Source organism: Microcebus murinus, chromosome 22 (assembly GCF_040939455.1).
Source record: "Microcebus murinus isolate Inina chromosome 22, M.murinus_Inina_mat1.0, whole genome shotgun sequence".
In the NCBI taxonomy this organism is placed as follows: domain Eukaryota; kingdom Metazoa; phylum Chordata; class Mammalia; order Primates; family Cheirogaleidae; genus Microcebus; species Microcebus murinus.
Window position 1 is genome coordinate 10,030,802 of NC_134125.1, and position 17,403 is coordinate 10,048,204.

The window sequence follows — 17,403 nt, forward strand, 5'->3', positions numbered from 1 at the left end:
CCGGCTCGGTCTTCGCGTCATGGCCCCCAGGGCAAGAAAAGGCCCAAAGGACTAACCCTCGAGAACCTTCCCAGGCCGCCCCCCCTCCGCTAGACGAACACACACCTCGAGGCTAGCCCGGGGGTGGGGAGACCGAACGACTGACACCGCCTTGCCATTTTCTATTGAATGTTCCAGAGATAAATTGAACTTCAAAAGGCAACTCCCTAAACTGCCCGGGGCCTGGTTGGAGAGAATGAAGGGAGGATGTCAACCTCCTGGGTGACTTTTCCCTCGGAGGGGGTTAAATGTGCTCCCTTGCAAGGAACGCTTCCCTCCTGCCGCGCGTGACGCGGCTAAGTCTGCGCGGAGCTGGCCGCGCTTCGCACGCACGACTCGGGACGGCCGGGGCCTCGCAGGGGACGGCTGGGACAGCCCGGGGACGGCTGGGACAGCCGTTGGGTCCCTGCCCGCTGCGACCCGGAGGGGGCTGCTGCCCCGCCAAGCCCGGCCTGGCCGAGAGGGGGTTCTGCTAGCCTTTTCCCGCGCCAGGAACGCTGGTGCAAGGACGTATTTTTCGACTTGGATTCCCCAGATCGCTGTCAAAAGGGAGAGCGGAGCTTAAAACGAAAAACATTCGTCGCGCTCCAACTTATTTTTTGGTCGGATCCGTGTGGGAAAAGCTGACTTAGGGAACAGGGCTGTCTTTTTCCATTAAAACTGAAACATCCGAAATTGCTATTCTTTCCGAATTCTAATCAGGCCCTTTCCTTCTTCCGTTTTGCTCCCTAATTTAAAGGAAAAGTAATTTCGGATTGAAGCGGGCTCCCTTCGCTGGAGTAAGGGACTTTTGTTTTTAGCTTTGTAACTTGAGTGACTTCTTATTTTGGTACGCTGGGGGCGGTCTTAATTATTTAAAGGCGAATGGAAGGGGGTAGGGGTAGCAAGAAGAGACGGAACACTGCCCTAACTCTCTTCCCTGCAGGAAAAGGTTACTAAAGAAAGCATTTAACACAAGGCCCAAAGACATTTCAATAAAAATTTATTGAAATTTCAGTGATGTTTTAAAGAGGGGGGGGAAATAATACAGAAAACCAAAGAACTCATCAACAACTATAACACAAAATATACCTTCATGAACTTTTGTCTTTAAACCATCTCTCAGCACCTGACTTTTGAACTGTCTATCACTGTAGGCACCAATTCAAAACACCATCAATATTGACAACAGTAGTAAATTAATTCCACTTTCTTTTCAGGAAAATCAGAGACAAGCAAATGTGAATACAAAAGAAAACTTTAGACAAACCATGGTCTCTACCCTCCTTCCTCCCCCATAGCAACTGAGTTATGTTTTAAAGGATTTAAAGTACAGCTGGAAAGTGGCACCCCCTCCCCAATTTTGGCTAAAATAGGAAATAGCACTCTCCCCTACTTTGGGACATCAAAAAAGAAAAACAGAATTTTTGCCAGCTGCTCTTATGCAAATGTGTTGGTGTTGGTGCAGAAAGTGTGTTTTCTAGTGTGAAACAGCAATTCTGTGGCCTGGAATTAAAACCAACGAAAGGAAAACAAGAACACAAAACCCGACAGTTGCAATCCTATTTACATAGAGCTATATACAATGTCAATAAATTAAAGTTTAATTTTCCGAGCATTCATATTCCACCTATTTACAAGAGTTTATCAAATAATTACATAAATACTTTGTCTAATAGTCGCGCTTTTCTTCTTTATTATTTTTTTTTAAAACCTTGTTATTGCATATACAGGAAAAGAGAACTGCCAAAGAGGGACAACATGAATCCTGCTACACAGCTTAGATAAAATAAATTCATTTTGTGTGTGTGTGTGTTTTCCACTCTTCTTCCCTCCAAATCCTCCCTCCCTCTTGGGGTTGCCGATTTTTTGAGGACACAGGATGGGGAGAAGGGTGTGGGGTTATTATGCTGTTATCTCTCTAAAAGCAAGCATTCAAAATAAAACCCACAAATACATCACTGTGGAACATGCAAGAAGAGACCTATAGCGGCTCTTAAAACATCACAAGAATATTAAAAAGACACAGATTTCCTTAATATAGACTAAACAAGGGTGGCAGGGACTTCCCTACCCAAACAACGCTGCTCAGTAATTTATTGAGAACCGATATGCAAGTCACTATAAAATTTTTAATCTCCACAAACAGAATCATGTTAATGTATTCATTTGTCCCGATTTTTTTTTAAATTTTATTTGTTTTTGTTTCCACTTGACACTGAAGGAAAAAAAAATTATATATATATGTATAAATCCACACTGAGGGAGATAGATGCCTTTGAACAACATCTCCCCTCCTGGTGGGCTTGGCCACAGCTCCCAGACCAGCCTTGCTGGAAGTTTCTCTGGACACACATGTTTGAACTTCCACCCCCAACAGCTCAATGCAACAGACTGTTCCTGAGCCCCCGGAATCGGGGCCAGATCCCGGATACATAAACCACGCCAAGAAGACAGGGCCTTTCTCTAGTACATTCTCCCGGGGGGAGTCCGGCACCTTCCCAGACGCGACCGCAAAAGACAGGGCTCACCCCACGGCAGGCCCGTGGTTTCCATTTCACATCCGACAAAGTGCACTGCAGACTCGACTGGACTGGAACGAAGAGACCTTCTCCGGGAGGGGGTTACGGGGACGCGCTGCGAGATCTGTCCGGCTTGGCTTCCAAGCCGCTGACCAACCGCTGGATACTCTGCAGTTCGCTGGTGGCCGCCTCCTTCTCGGGGCAGAGTTTGGGCGACAAGGACACGGAGCTGGACGACAGCGTGGAGGAGCGGCTGTTCAGTTCAGAGCCCGAGTCCACGGCCACCGAGGCCGGGCTGGCCGCCAGGGCCGCGGCTTTGGCGTCCAGGGGCCCCGCGGCCGCCGCCATGGAGGGCAGGGCCGTGGTGAGCAGGCTGCCGCCGTCGGGCACGGGCACCGGGATGGAGTAGGGGCTGTAGCGCAGCCGCGGGCGCATGGTGTTCAGGTTGAGGAACGGGTGGCGGTGCACCGAGCTCGAGGCTGCCGCGGAGGAGGCGGCCGCCGCCGCCGCCATGTACGTGTAGGGGTAAGGGAACAGGCTTCCGAAAGGCGACATGGCCAGGCCCTGGGGAAGGAAGAGAAACGCACACGCAGAGTCAGCCCGGTCGGGGCTGCAGGGGAGGGGGGGGTTGCAGAAGCCAACCTCTTCCACCTCCTTCCCCCCACCTGGGGCAAGCCATGAATCCTTTCCTTTTGGGGAGCAGGGACACCACTTAGACTTCCCCAGGTTCACATCTTAGCTGTGTCACCTTAGACAGAGACTTAACCCCCTGTGCCTCAGCCTCTTTACACGACATAAAACAGGGAAGTAGTAATTCACGTAAGCATCGGGAACTTGGTGGATATTAAATGAGCTAATGCCTGCACCACGCTAGCACATGCGCACTGTCAGAGATCCCCCCAAGGGTTAGCTGTTGCACCTGTTAACCGGGACTACCGATTCAGCCTGCCCCACAAAGTGGGCTGAGGGAAAACATAAGGGCATAAGTTAGGCATAATTTTTTTTTTTGTCCTTCTTGTCTCTACCTCACCCTCCCCCCCAAGAAAATCCTCCCACACCCATCCTAGAAGTGAAAAAATCTCAGGGAAGACCTTAAGCAAAAGGAAATGGGGGAGAATACAAGGGCCTTTTTTTACAAGCAGAGACAAAGAAACGCACCATGTGCCGGTGTTACAGGTGGGAAGCTGAGGCAGGCCCCAGGAGTTCATCAATTCACTGAGCTAGTAACTGGCAGAAACAGAATTTAAGATGTGGGGACCCTGGCCTGGGCCACTTCTCTCTGTACCATGCCTTGAGGCACCACTATTGTTCGTTTGCCCAGGCAGCCCCTGGCCCACCTGTCACCTGCCCACCTAGGACATGGTCACCAGGAGAAGCCAGCAGAGGAGCTGGGAGGAATTGAGAACTGCCAGAAGCCACCCTTTTTGCTCAGCTCCCTCTTTCCCAGCGAGGGGGGAGGGCAATCCTGCCTCTTGGCACAGGGAAGGGAGACAAATGTGCTTAGACAAAACAAAAGGCAACAGCATGCAGAAAACATCACAGAACCTTTTCACTGGGTTCAGAGCGTTTCTAGCTGCCTGAGACTTCTCCCCGGCCACCCTGTGCTGTCTGAACCCTACACAGACCACCAGGCCTGCCCCAGCCTCCGCTGGTCCCTCTCCTCTGACATTTCCCACGTGTGCACAAACCATTAACCCTGTGAGGAACAGGCTGCCCTGCTTGGGATGGGGGTGGGGAGAAGAGCTTTGAATGCAAGGAGAGGCAGCAAGATGCAAGACTCAACTCCCCACCCAGGAAGTCACTTCACCTTCCCAGGCCTTGGTCTCTCTTTCTGGTCCAATTCCTGCGGGAGGGTTGGCTATGAGACACTTAGGAGACATTTCAGCTCTGAGACTAAAATCCAAAACCCTCAAAGAGGCCCTGAAGTCAATCAGACTGGGATAGTCTCAGCTCCATGGAGTACCAGCTGTGTGACCTTGGGCAAGTTACTCAACATCTCTGGGCCCCTTCCCCTTCATTTGTAAAGTGGCAGTGATAAAAGTGCCACTGAAGGGTTAGATCAGCTGAATCAGAATAGATCGAGCACTTAGAAGAGTACCTGGTCCAAAGTAAGTGCTGTGCATAGCAGTAATCGCTATTACTACCTGCTTACTCTGCTGGAAACAGCCCTGAACTTAGGAAAACATTTTTTAAGTTTTTTTTTGGGGGGGGGGCGGAGGAGGTCACAATCCCTTGGTGAGATAAGCCTTGAACCTAGTAAATGGCTTAATAAAATTATTATTAATTATCATTATTATTTAAAGCTGCTAGGCAAGGGGGCTGGGGCGGATCTGGTGTCAAAGGGCAGAGAAACTAGGGGAGGGGGGAGGGGGGCGCGGCAGGAGGGGGGCTGAGTACCTGAGACGCCAGGACGTGCTGCTGGAGGTGGAAGGGCAGGGTGGCCGCAGACGCCCCGGACAGTCCCTGCGCCGCGGCAGAGGCCATGGCGGTGGAATCCAGGCCCGAGACGCCGGTGGAGGCGCCGGACACGGTGGCCAGCAGGGGCCCCATGCCGGCCGTCAAGCTGGAGAAGGCGCTGCCCATGGCGAACTGGCCGGGGTGCAGGAAGAGCGGGTGCCCGTTGAAGAACTGCTGGCCCGCCAGGCCCGGGGCGAAGCCGAGGCCGGGCAGGGGGCCCTGGGCCAGGTGCGCGGCCGCGTCCGTCTGCACGGTGAGCGGCGCGAAGGCCTCCTTGCCCGGCAGCGCGCGCGCCTCCTCCGCCTTGGCGGCCGCCGCCGCGCCCTCGCGGCCCGGGCTCCTGCGCTCCTCCGCGCCCAGGCCGCGGGTGCTGGACGAGATGGTGGCCGGGCTGTGGCGCGAGTCGGGCGACGCCTTGTCCAGCCGGCCGCTGTCGCGGGGCCGGCCGCCGGGCTCCGCCGCCGCGAAGAGGTGCGCCTTGACCGCCGGGCTGCCCTTGTCGCGGCACGGCTCCTCCGACGTGGTGGTGGAGATCTTGCCCGCGTCGCAGGCCTCGGGGCCGTGCTCCTCTTTGCTCTCGGCCTCCGCGTCGCTCTCCCCCTCGCTGGGACATAAATCTATCATAGAAGAGAGAAAAAAAAAAAAAAGTGAGGCAGAAGGGCGTTGGCTTCCATTTGGGCCAGTGGCACTCCAGTTCCCAAGTGTGAATCCCAGCTCGTCGCTTGCTGGCCATGTAACCCCCTTAACCTCTCTGCACCTCAGTTTTCTCATCTGCAAAATGGGGGTAATCATACCTAACAATTTGGCTGGGAGATTAATGAGCTATTAATGAACTTAAAAAGTATCCAGACAGAGTTTAATCCTCCCTGAGATGAATCCTCCCAAATCAGTAGCTCTTCTTATTATATTCCTACTAATATTCCTTATTATTATAAGGAATTCTGTTTATTATTTTTTTTACAAGCATCCATTGGACGCCTGTTATGTCAGACAAAGCCTTTTACATCCTTTTCCCATTCCATTGCAAATTACCTCTTTAAAAATAAAACGAACTTACTTTAAAAGTCACTGGTAGAACATATCCCAATGACTCTCAGTGTCTTTGTTCAGTGAGTGACAGAGATCAGTACCTTCCACAACTTTGTGGATTATTCTGGAAGGATTTGTTTGGAGAGAGCCCTGGCATCTGAATTGGTAATGGCAGAGAGGGACACCCCTCCCTCAAGACATACACCACAACGCACACTACAGTTGGGCCTTCTGGAGTTTTCCCCAGTCTGTGCAGACAGAGATGGGTGCTGGGCAGGCCCTCTCACTGCCTGGGGACAATTCTAGATTCCTTTTTGCTTAAACCACACCCTCTGTGGGTGTCCTACCAGAAAAAAAGAAAAAAAAAAAAGGATCCTATTTTATGTTTAAGGCTTAAGTGGATTGAAGACATAAAGGACTTTCATTTTATTTCACTAAAAACAGGTTCCTTCTCGTTGACAGTGTGTGTGTGTCTTTTCAAATAAATAGTGCTTGCTCTTTAAACACAGGAAGCTGAATGGGGATTTGAACCACCTTGTCCACTCCCACCCCCAGACTCCCTCCGCACTGCAGACCCCCAATGCTCCACTTCCTCTCCCAGGTCAAGGGTTGCTCTATAGGTGGATGTTTTCTCAGCCACCTTCCCTGTTCCAGGTAGCAGAGAATCCATCCCTTTCCCCAAGCCCAACACAGTTTAACCTAGAGTTCAAAGATGGTGAAAAGTCAGCAGTTGGAAGACTCTCTGGATTGGAGAGTAGGAGGAGAGGGACAGGAGAGAAAGAAATGCTTCAGGCATGGTTTTCAAAGCTGCCTCAGCCAAGAGGTAAAACAAAATAGATATCCACTCCCCAGCCAAATAAGGATTTGGTGGAAGGGGCTCTGAGCTCTCCTTATACTACCTTAGGGAGGTGGGGGGTAGGTGGTATACAACTGATAGCCCTTTTTGAACCTTGGCTCTTGTCTAGAAGGGTCTGAAGCTTTTAAAGGACAAGTACCCTAGTCTGTGCCCCATCCTCCTAACTCTTCCAGGCCACCAAGAGCTGCAGTCCCGTCATCACAGCGGTGACCAGCCCTACCTTTGAGGTTTGATGTCCCTACAGTGGAGACTGCCGGAGAAGAAGCCTGAGCAAAGCAGTTGAAGGCTGCCTGTTCGCTGGAGGACTCATCCGAGGTCCCATTCTCCTTTTTGTGCCTTTCATCAAACACTCTCATGGACTGCAGGGTGAGCTGTTTTCTGTGGCAGAAGCCCACACCCAGCGTTACAGAATGTAGCATACATTTCCCCCTTTGTTTCCCTTGCCCTCTCCAACACGGCATATACACACCTCACCTGCCTGCTCCCCCCTGCCCATGGACAACACTAGTTCTCTGAAATCTGCTTGCCCCAGGGCAGTCACACAAACCCCAGCATTGTTCTGACCCTCCACCTCAGCTGAAGATGGGGCAGAGAGGGGCAGGGAGGAAGGAAGAAGGCTGCAGTGGCATTTCTTCAGTATCAAGGGTTTCACTGGGAAAAGGCATTTGTCTGGGCTGTGAAATCTTATTTCAAAGCAAGAAGAGAGGCTGGAGCTAGCTATGGATAGCTGAACTGCTGGCCTTGAAGAGGGAGAACTGGATGTCCAACCCTGCAAGCACAACATCGACTGATCCCAGCCTACCAGACTCCTGGGTGCTTGCTACAATCTGGAAGAAGTGTCATTTCATGATGCGCTTTACTGTAATTGCTTCACCAACACATTAATTGGAATAAAATTCTGTTTGGATGTTAGAAATTATTTTTTTAATGCCCATCCCAAGGGCATATAGGTTAAAAATTTGGGGTGATTTTCTGGATTTTAGAAATTCTTTGAAAAGGGGTGGGGGAGGGGAGGTTTTATTTCTCCAGCTGTCTACTTAATGCAAAATGATACACATCCCCCATGAAGGAAGGAGTCTTAGATCTCTCAAGGGCCCCCCCCCTGCTCTGTCTGATGGTATTTGAAAGACAAGATTGCAAAAATTCCAAAGCATTTTGTGAATGATTTGATCCTTTCCTGGGACCTGCCCAGGAGGAACGTAGAATTAAGAAATGCATGGGCATCCCTATATAATCTGTGATTCCCAATGTTTTTCTTCCAGAGACAACTATGGTGTAGCCTAGTTAATTTCCTTAAAGGTAACAAGTGGGAGGTAGAAAAAGTCCAGCGTATGTAGCAGTGGGGAAGTAATTATTACCACCCACTCTTTTCATTATAAGTGGTTGCATCCCATTTCTAATACTTGAGAGTTGGATCCTAGAAAAGTGATTTTTCTAAATTATCTGAGAAATAAATTATTGTTTCAACTCACCGTTTTTCTCTCCTGCCATTTCCAGTGTCCCGGAAACCTTTTGCAAAAGGGTTGTTGTCTATTTTTAACTGAGTTATCTAGAGGAGAAGATACAAACAAGACAGAGACATTGGCTTCATTTTCCAGAATGTTTTGGGAGTGTTGTTCCTAACTCAGTAGACTCTTAGAATATGACTACCAACAGAAATCATATGGATACACCGGGGAAAGGAGGTAATGGCAGCAGATTGGAGAAAACAGAGAGAAAGAAATCAAAGGAAACTGTACCAGGGCTTGCATCTCCCATATGAGGCCAAGCCAGGAATTCCAGGCTGAAATTACCCAAAGAAATTCTTTTCTTTGGGCAGCCAACAGCTTAGGTTTAGAAATGGAAATGTTTGTCAAAGTTGTCAGGAGGGACAACCTGTAGATCTTAAAATTATGCTTTCATTTTGAGTTTTTTACACAGTGCAATTAATCATAAAATATGTTATGGCATACTCCCCCTGCCTCCAAACACACACACACACACACACACACACACACACACACACACCAATCTTTTCCATGAATCTAATAAATGATTTATGGGGCTTTGCTACCCTTGTGCTGGAATGAGTTTGATTTTTTTGCTGGGTTGGGGGGTGGTTTGAGGAATTACAATACTGACAATTACAGATGTAAAAGGACAGAATGACCACTGGAAACATTTGTTTTCATTTACATGCTCTGCCACCGCCATTAAGTGGGGAAGGCCCATGGCCTCTTTGTCTGATCAAAAATGCTACATTTTATTATTACATTAACAACTTTGTTCCACAGGATTCTGGGTCTAGAGGGAGCGTGCATTTTGCATGCTGAAGAAAAATGCCATAGTATGTAATCTTTCAAATCCCTTCCCCTTGGGGGCAAAATTTTATATATACAGAGTTACTCAGAGGTGGAAAAAGGGGCCCCTTGGTTGGATTCTTGTTCTTGGAATAAATTGCTGTATGCGAGACTTCAGGTTTCACGCTTGGCAGGGAGGGGGGGGGTGTCATGATATCTTAGTTCCTAGACTAAAGAAATGTATCTGGAACACCCTCATCATAGGTCTACAAAGGGCCCACTGACAGTGACAGCGAGTTGAAAATGCAGGGTGTCATCAGGTGAACCGGACTCTCACTGAAGGCCAGGAGTCAGAAGTTGAAGGGCAGGGTCCCAGCCACTCCTCCCACCCCCAGAACTGCCTGCTAACTGCCATTCTGGAAACTGGCGAATCAGCTGCAAGGGTCACTTTCTCTCAGTCCATGACCTTCAGGCCACCATAACTCTAGATATCAGGTGCTTTCCTATTTGGGGGTCCTTTTAATCCCCAGCTTTAGGCCTAAGAGAAAAAAAATTTTTTTTTTCAAATGAAATGGTGACTTTGGCCACCCTCACCTCAAAAGCCTCAGACAGCTCCATTAGTAAGACCCTGTGATCAGGGTAGGGTTTTCCAGCCACACACATGCACGCGTACGCGCACATGCACGCACACACACGAACACACACACACACATCATAAAAAACACAGCAGCATAAAAGGTAATAAAAACCAGACCAGCTACTCAGGATTTCTGGCTAGGGGTGAAGAACTAGTCTCCACCAGGATTCTCCTCCCAGGATCCCAAATGGCTTTTGCCTTAAAGTTTTAGCTGTTTCCTTTTGAACCTGATTTCTTGATCCTTCTTCCTGAATGGGGAAGAGGATGAGCCTTGAAACAAACAGAGCAGAGCTGGGGTCAGGGGCAGAGAGTGGATGCCACCAGGGACAGTAGCTAGAGGAGCTTCTCAGTGACAAAATTAGTTTGGCATTTTTTTTTTTTAACTTAGCATTGGATTCATGGCTGGTTGAGAGACTTCTGCTGCCTCCTTAAGGTGCTGGTGTTCCTCACACCATCTCGATGATGTCCCAAAAATCACAAAAGCAAACTCCAGGCTCTAGTAAGTTTCTCGAGCTGATGCAAAGCAGTTTAAAGGGGAGGCAAAATATCACCATTAAAAAGGAAAGCCCCCTCGGTTACCTTATCATTCTGGTATGCAGTCACAGCGATGAACTCAGTTTCAGGGAATAAGTATGTCCGAAATGTACTATAAGGGAGTTTCAGGATGTCATTGGCTCTGACAATGTGGAACCGGGGCTGGTATTTGTGCATTGAGTTCAATATAGTCTGCAGGGGCAGGGAAGAGACACACATAAAAAAAAAAAAAAGGATTTAGCAGGACAAATGGGATCTTAGGACCCCTGCCAAGCTGACATCTTCCCCACCGCAGGGTACTACGCTTGTACCACTTTTACCGAGCCCACCTCCTCCTTGGAGTACCTCCTGGGTACATTTTGCTCCACAGATGTTATCTTCTGGAGAATCCAAATTGCTCCTCAATTTCCAAAGGGTCCCCCCCACCCTCACCGTCTAAGGATCATTCGTACCTTGAACCCTAGCCTACCTGAGTACCAAAACTATAATTCCCCTGCCACGTTGCGTGATCACTTGGGAAGGCCAAAGTCTTAAAAGATAGAGAAAAACATGCATTTTAATTTACAAAATGATTCAGTACTTTAAGCGCCCACTAATTGCCGAGCCCAATCCACTTAAAGCCCTGAAAGGCTGAACTCTAGAGAGGAATATTTATGCCTTAATCAAATCAAGGGCTTCAAATGCAATTCCTGCCCGCTGAAGATATTTCCGCGCTATTCACGTCTTCCTGGGCCTAATCTTTCTGCTTATGCCTCGCTTATCACTCTGTTTATTTTATTGAAATGTTGGGGAGGGGTAGAGAAAGGGGCAAAAGGTCCCTTGCCTGACTTGTACAAGCAATCTAAGTCTTCCAAAAGTTTCTAAGCCCTCTCTTACTGAATCCATATAGACACTTCCAACACACACAAACACACACACCATTTTTTTTTTTTTACCGGAGATCTAAGCCTCGTTTCTAGTAAACCTGACTTTCACCTAAGTCCAATCAATTGTTTCTCAGTAAAAGAAAATAAGTTTAAAAAAAAAATACATTCACACCATGTAACCAACATTGTCAAGGCTGAGAGAAACTTAAAACTTTCCCAAGAAATAATATGGCTGGTTTCAAAACAGAAGTATAATGTTTTAAACCAAAACAAATCCTTTATGAACACATAGCTTTGAAATTGATTTTAGATAGTAATGATCGGTTTTGAACTGCACTGTCAGGTCAGGTATCTACCAAGGAGCTGGAATTGTTAGAGAACACAGAGCTGCTAAGTTTTCCTGCCCCTATTTCTTTTAGAACGCCAGGCCTTCCATTATCCGGGAGAGACACCCCAGAATCCTCTCCTCTCTCCGGCTCTGTTGCAGATCGGATAAGGAAGAAGCAAGGGAGAGGTCTGGGCCGGAAACACGAGAAATAGGGAGGCACTGCCTTTGGTGAAGAAAAAGAAGATTTAACTGAAAGGAGCAATGAAACTTACAAATCCATGTTTGTCCGAAATGTTGTTGGTGAGTTTCAGTTTGTGGAAAGTGACGACTTTAGACATCCACTGCTCCCCCGTAGCGGGGCTGTCCGGGTGAATGTACATTCTCTTTGGCATTTCAGGGTCAGCTTTACCTGCCACCATCCACCGAGAATTGTGAAACTTATATCGGCAGTCATCGGCAGCTATAATGTCCATTAGTAAAATGTATTTGGCTTTTTTATCCAGTCCAGAACACCTCACTTTAAACGGAGGAAACATTCGCCTACAATAAGGAAGAATAGAAGAAAAAGAAAGAAAGGAAGATAAATCATGCAGAAGCTTAGGTTTGATTTCCTATCTATCCTCAAACACTTAAACCAAACTGAAGACTTTCTATTGTGACTGACGAGCTTATATTTTTCAGAGCAGGGCAACTGGTTGTAAAATTTTCTTCCACAACTAAAGTATTAAATATGCTCGATTTCTCTGTATTTAGATGTCCCAAGATTCAAGACAAATGAATTGTGCCACTGCATTTCTCTACATTGTCTAATCATTCTTTCAAAAAAATTTTTTTTTTCCTCTCTCTGGCTTTACAGATAGCCCTCTTTACAGAAAATTCACGCCCATGTCTTTTTCTGTGGGTATCTAGTTCTAAACAGCTTGGGGTAGGATTGTGGTAAAGTGCGGACAGTCAAGACTAGGATTTCCCACCACCCACTGATGAGAAAATGTTAAACTTATCACGAAAATAAACATCAAGTTGCATGCCCCCCCCTCCCTGCAGCAGAACAGCAATCCCACAGTTGGAGAAATGAAACTGGACTTAAGCGAGTTTTCAGAATGAATTTTGAGGATTGGGGTGGACTCCCAGGCCTGATAACCCATCTGCCCATGGAGCTGCTAGCCACGTTCCCCTACTCCTTACGCCAATCCCAAACTGCAGGATTGTGCGGCCAAATTGCTGTTAATTTCACAGAAGTGTTGGCATTCTGTACTCTTGACTTAAAAGGAAACACTTCACTGGGAAACTAACTAAATGTCTTGTGGGTTGGAGGAGGATTTTATGCCAAACTTTGGCCCCATTTAGCTTGGAAGGAGACAGAAAGCTGAAGACATCAAGAGGAGGGTTTTATTTTTATCCGTTCAACTTTGTGCCTTTATAGACTTCAGTGCCATTTAAAAAAATAAATAAATCAGTGATTTTGTTACAGGGTCCTCTCTTCCAGGCAGTTTTCGGTCAGGCAAAGACTTTTAAACATTACGTAAAATAGGGTTTATAATATTCACACATTAAAAAAGCAATGCTACGTCTGCTCACTGCCTCCTGAGGTCTGCAAACATAATCTTAATTATCCAAAATTGCCTGCTGAACTCTCCCTCGGGTTACAGACACACGTGAAGCGGTGTGGGCAAACAAACCCAAACGTCCTTTGATTTCTCTCTGTCCCTGGCAGCGGTGGGCTCAGGCCCCCTCCAGACCTGGAGGCTAGGCTGAAGGGCAGAAAAGGCCTCCCACCACTATCACGAAAGAAAAGGGTTTTTAAGTTTTTCTCTCTGCGTGCAAAATAAAACAGACAAAAACACATCAACCAAGAAATGAGGATATTCCAGAAAGGTCTGAAGAGTGAACTTCTTGCAGCGGGGTGCTTTTCTTGCTTCCTGCGGGAATGTCTGTGCACCACTGAAAAATTCTAGTACTGTTCTGTAGGGAACCCAGGACGTGGTCCCATGGACACTTGTGCAGACGCCCAGGTAAGCTGGAATTTTCTGCCACTGGAGCAAGGCCTGGGAGAGTCTCTGTACACATTTCTAGGGGAACTAAGTTTTCGTCCAAGCTGTAGGAACCCGCCAACCGACTGCTCTGGGAGGAGAGAGATAAAGGGAGGGAAACCCTTCCAATAGTTGGGGGGAGGGGTCCCCATTCCCTTGCTTACCTTCCCGACTTGGTAATGACCATCTCCGTGCCCCGCTTGTGAAACTGATCCCAAAGTTCTTTAGCCTCCAGATGCACCTTGGGGTCATCCTCCACTTCTTCTTCGGGCTCCATGGTCTTCAGAGGCCTCAGATGCGCCTGGGGCCCCAGGGATGAGAACGGGATGCCGGTTTCCGCCGCCCCCACCAACTGATCCATGATCGGCTTGGCCAGGGCGCCGGGCAGCGAGAGCGCCGCCGCGCCGTTGGGAGGCAGCGTCAGCGCAGGGAAGAAGGGCGGCTGGTGACCCAGCACCGCGCTCATGGCGAAGTCCGGCGCCCGGTGAGGTAGGAACGGATGGTAGGCCATGCTTGTCCCAGGAATGACCGGATCTCTCATGGAGAGGCTCATCCACTCCAGGCGGGGCGCCGGGCTCCAGCCGGGGACAAGTCCGCAGCTGCTGTCTTTGGCTTTTGGGGTTTTTTTTTTTTTTTGGTTTGTTTGTTTGTTTACCAGCCGCACATAGTTCAAAAGAAAAAGAGGGGGTAAAAAAAAAAGAAGCAAGCACAACTAAAGCACTTCAAAGGGAGGGGGGAGAAGTGTCTTTTGGGGAGGAGAATGCCGCTTTTAAAGAGGGCAAGGCGAAAAATCAGGAGACATAGTCGCTCGGGTTCTCGTGCCTTGCGTTTTCAAAAAGCCGCTCCTGAAAGTGGGTTTCAGAAGCGAGAGCAGCGAGCAGGCTCTCGACTCGCGCCGGAGCCCCAGCCGCTGAGCTCGAAATAGACACTCCAGCCCTGCGTCCCGGGAATCCCTCCCCAGTCCCTAGGTTCTTTGTTGCAAATGCGAACGGTTCTCCTAGACTTTTTACCTTCCCTTTTTCTTCTTCCCCCGCCTCCCTATCTCTTCCTCCCTCTCTTCCTCGCTGGAGGCGTCTGCAGTTGCGCTAGACCCGGCTTGCACCGGGGGCGAGAGAGCGGAAAAGTCACTCTTAAAAAACAAAACAAAACAAAACAAAACAATTCTGATTTAAACCCCCTCCGACCGGCGCTATCAAAACTTGAACTGCAAACTGGCTTCCGTTCGCCCTCCTCCTCCTCCTTCCTCCGCTCCGAGCCTCCGGAGGGTGCCTGGGTTTCAATCCGAATCTTGCAGAGAGCTCTTCTCCCGTGCCTCTCTTCCTTGTCCTAAAACGTGAGCCAATTCGCTTCCTAAATCTGCGTCCAGGCGCGCCGGGCAGGGAGGATTTAGAGGGGGAAAATGGAAAGGAGAGAGAGAGAGAGAAAGAGAGAGAGAGAGAGTCGGAGTAGGAGAGGGAGGGAGCGAGAGAAAGCGAGAGCTCCTCGCCACCCTCCTCCGCCTCTAGAATTCCCCGGGCGTCTGCTCGGCGGCTCTAGAAGGTCGGGCTGCGCTGTGGGCTGCGGGGAGCCGGAGGCCTCTTGATTGGCTCTTTGACGCTTTCGGACCAATTGTGTTGCTGCATAGGCGTGGTTTTCACAGGTCGAGTGCTGCGGGATAGAGCCGAGTTATAAAAAGAAGGTGTCGGAAACTGTAACGTCGCAGCGCCGCATCGGTACTACTGCCTGTCCTGTGAATATGTCAACATGATCAGAGGGAGGGCGGGAGCCACTGGGGAGCGCGCGCACAGAGTCGCCTCTAGGTGGCTTATCGAGAGATCGCTGCAGCCGCAGAGCTCGCTCGCTCGCTCTCGTTCAGCCCACGTCTGAAATGCCCCAGTCATCCAGCCGGGGATCGGGGGAGGAGGCAGGGCCGGGAAGGAAGGGGGAGGGCGAGAGGGAGGGAGCGAGCGAGCGAGCGGGCCGAGGAAGGCGGAGAGCGCGCCCGGGCGCCGGGCAGGGGCGCTCGCCTCTCGCGCGCTTGGCTCGCCTCTCCGACAGCCGTGGCCGGTTCTCTCTCCAGCTCTTCCTCTTTCCCCGGTCCCCAGGCGAGCCGGGCGGGCGCCTGAACCTCCTGCGAGCTGCCATTCGGCCGCTCGGCGCAACAAAAGCCGGCGGCGGCAGAGAGGCAAGCGCCAAGACTCCAGGCTTGCGCGCTCTCCGGCCCCACGTGGAGCCAAGCTCCGCCCGGCCGCCGCTAAAGGGCTCTGGAGTTCGGGTGTCTCGGTGCTGTTCTCCCTTGCGGTTGGGCTCGCGGACACAGAAGCACACGGATGCAGCCGCATCTCAGCACACGCGTGTGTGGGCTCCCTCTCCACCGCGCCCCACCCGCAGCCGTGCATGGAGACCCAAACACCCCCAGTGCGTTTGTCCCCGATCGCGCGCCAACGTACTGGACCCAGCCGCGCATCGAAAAACACGTACACACAAACACGTACACAGCCTGCACGGCCTTCCCTGTCCACGCTCCTGGGGGAGACCGACTCGGATTTTTATGAAACACATCTACCAACCCTTTTAGATCTCGTCTTCCATTTGGACGCGGACCCTCATTTTCCACCTGAATGTGTGTGTGGGTTAGAGGGGAGAAATGGAAGATCTGAACAAAGTGAACACAGCGGAAGATCGAGGTTGGGGCCTGTGCCATCCAAGCCGCTGTCCTCACCTCTGGGGCCGGCTGGGTGGGCGCTGCGGGTACGGGTACGGTGTGGGCGAGCTGGTCGGGGGAGGTGCGCCAGCCTGGTATCTCCTCCAGGCATCGCACTTATCTCTGGGGGCCTCAGTTCTTTCTTTACCCCCGGGACTTATCTCGCCAGAAGTCGGGGGCGAATTTGTAAAACAAACCGTGAAATGCCCCCACCCCAGAGGCGAGAAGACTGGTGTCAGTACAGGTAGGGTGGGGGCCTCAGCGGAGGCCGGAGGGGAGGGAGACAGCTGGATCTTACTTACCGGTGGCGGCGTTGGTAACTCTGTTACCGCAGCTCCCTGTAGGGGTCAGAGGGTGCCCCCAAACCCACAGTTCCTCATGGGGGCGGGGAGGGCGCTAGGAGTTGGGCCGTCCTTGCTTATAGGGTAGGAAATCTTGAGGGTGTTATTTTACCTTTCCTGAGATGGGAGCTTCTTGGACGGAAAGGGAAGGGAGAAAGGGCTGATTTCGGGCCCTAGGGGGGTTAAGAAACCCACGGCTTCGGATGTGTGTGTGTGTGTGTGTGTGTGTAGGCCGGCACAGGCCTCTCTCGCATTTGGCCTGTGCACCCCATAAACCCCCGGCTCCTAGATCCGAAGCGGCGGCGAGTGAAGGGTGAATGCGCGGTGCCATTGTGGGCCAACTGCGCGGAGATAGGGGAGGAACTTTTGAGGCGACAAGCTTTTCCAGCCTCGCATTTTTGACGCACATGGTTAAGAGAGCCTGGCGCCAGCATTGAGAATTCCCTGAAGTCACCAGAGAGAATACAGTGGCTCTGCGCTCTCGCTCTGGCGCTCCATCTCGCCCCTTCCTTTCCCTTTGGGTCTTTCTCTGGCGTCCTCTGTGTCTCTCTCCCTCGGTGGTTAAGAAGAGAGACAGAGAGAGGAAAGAAAGAGGCGGCAGGGGCCCAAAGAGTTGGCTCACAACGCCCCCGCCCGCGTCCCCATCGTGAAGAGCGCGAGAGAGGCCAGGCCTTCCCCTCCTCCAGCCGGTCGCGGAGGTCACTGCAGGGTTTCATGAGTCTCTGGAGGCAACGAGCACCCCCTCCCCCGCGTCGCTCCCCTTCGGGGCCCTGGGGCCGCTCCGCTGCGCCTTCGAGTGGCCCCAAATCCCCGAGATCTGGTT

General features: G+C 50.5%; 1 protein-coding gene across 2 annotated transcripts; it reads right to left on the bottom strand.

Annotated features, from left to right (window-relative positions):
* Nucleotides 1-1,004: 1,004 nt before the first annotated feature.
* On the bottom strand, nt 1,005-15,422 carry TBX3 (T-box transcription factor 3). Of its 2 annotated transcripts, XM_012756666.3 has the most exons (8): nt 13,721-15,422; nt 11,799-12,066; nt 10,802-10,861; nt 10,378-10,524; nt 8,355-8,431; nt 7,103-7,260; nt 4,938-5,614; nt 1,005-3,104 (listed from the first exon to the last, which is right to left on the bottom strand). In XM_012756666.3, the coding sequence occupies exons 1-8, from the start codon at nt 14,107-14,109 to the stop codon at nt 2,643-2,645; spliced, it is 2,238 nt and encodes a 745-aa protein (XP_012612120.1). In that variant the 5' UTR covers nt 14,110-15,422; the 3' UTR covers nt 1,005-2,642. The 2 variants fall into 2 exon arrangements, with proteins under 2 accessions (XP_012612120.1, XP_012612121.1); XM_012756667.3 differs by lacking the exon at nt 10,802-10,861.
* Nucleotides 15,423-17,403: the final 1,981 nt, after the last annotated feature.

What these genes read in the sequence shown, in the direction of transcription:
- TBX3 (XM_012756666.3), bottom strand. Translation starts at nt 14,109, where the DNA reads ATGAGCCTCTCCATGAGAGATCCGGTCATTCCTGGGACAAGCATGGCC. An exon ending in ATTATAGTTTTGGTACTCAG is followed by an intron (nt 10,525 to 10,801) that starts GTAGGCTAGGGT and finishes CTGCCCCTGCAG; the next exon opens with ACTATATTGAACTCAATGCA. An exon ending in AGCACGTCCTGGCGTCTCAG is followed by an intron (nt 3,105 to 4,937) that starts GTACTCAGCCCC and finishes TTCCTTCCCCAG; the next exon opens with GGCCTGGCCATGTCGCCTTT.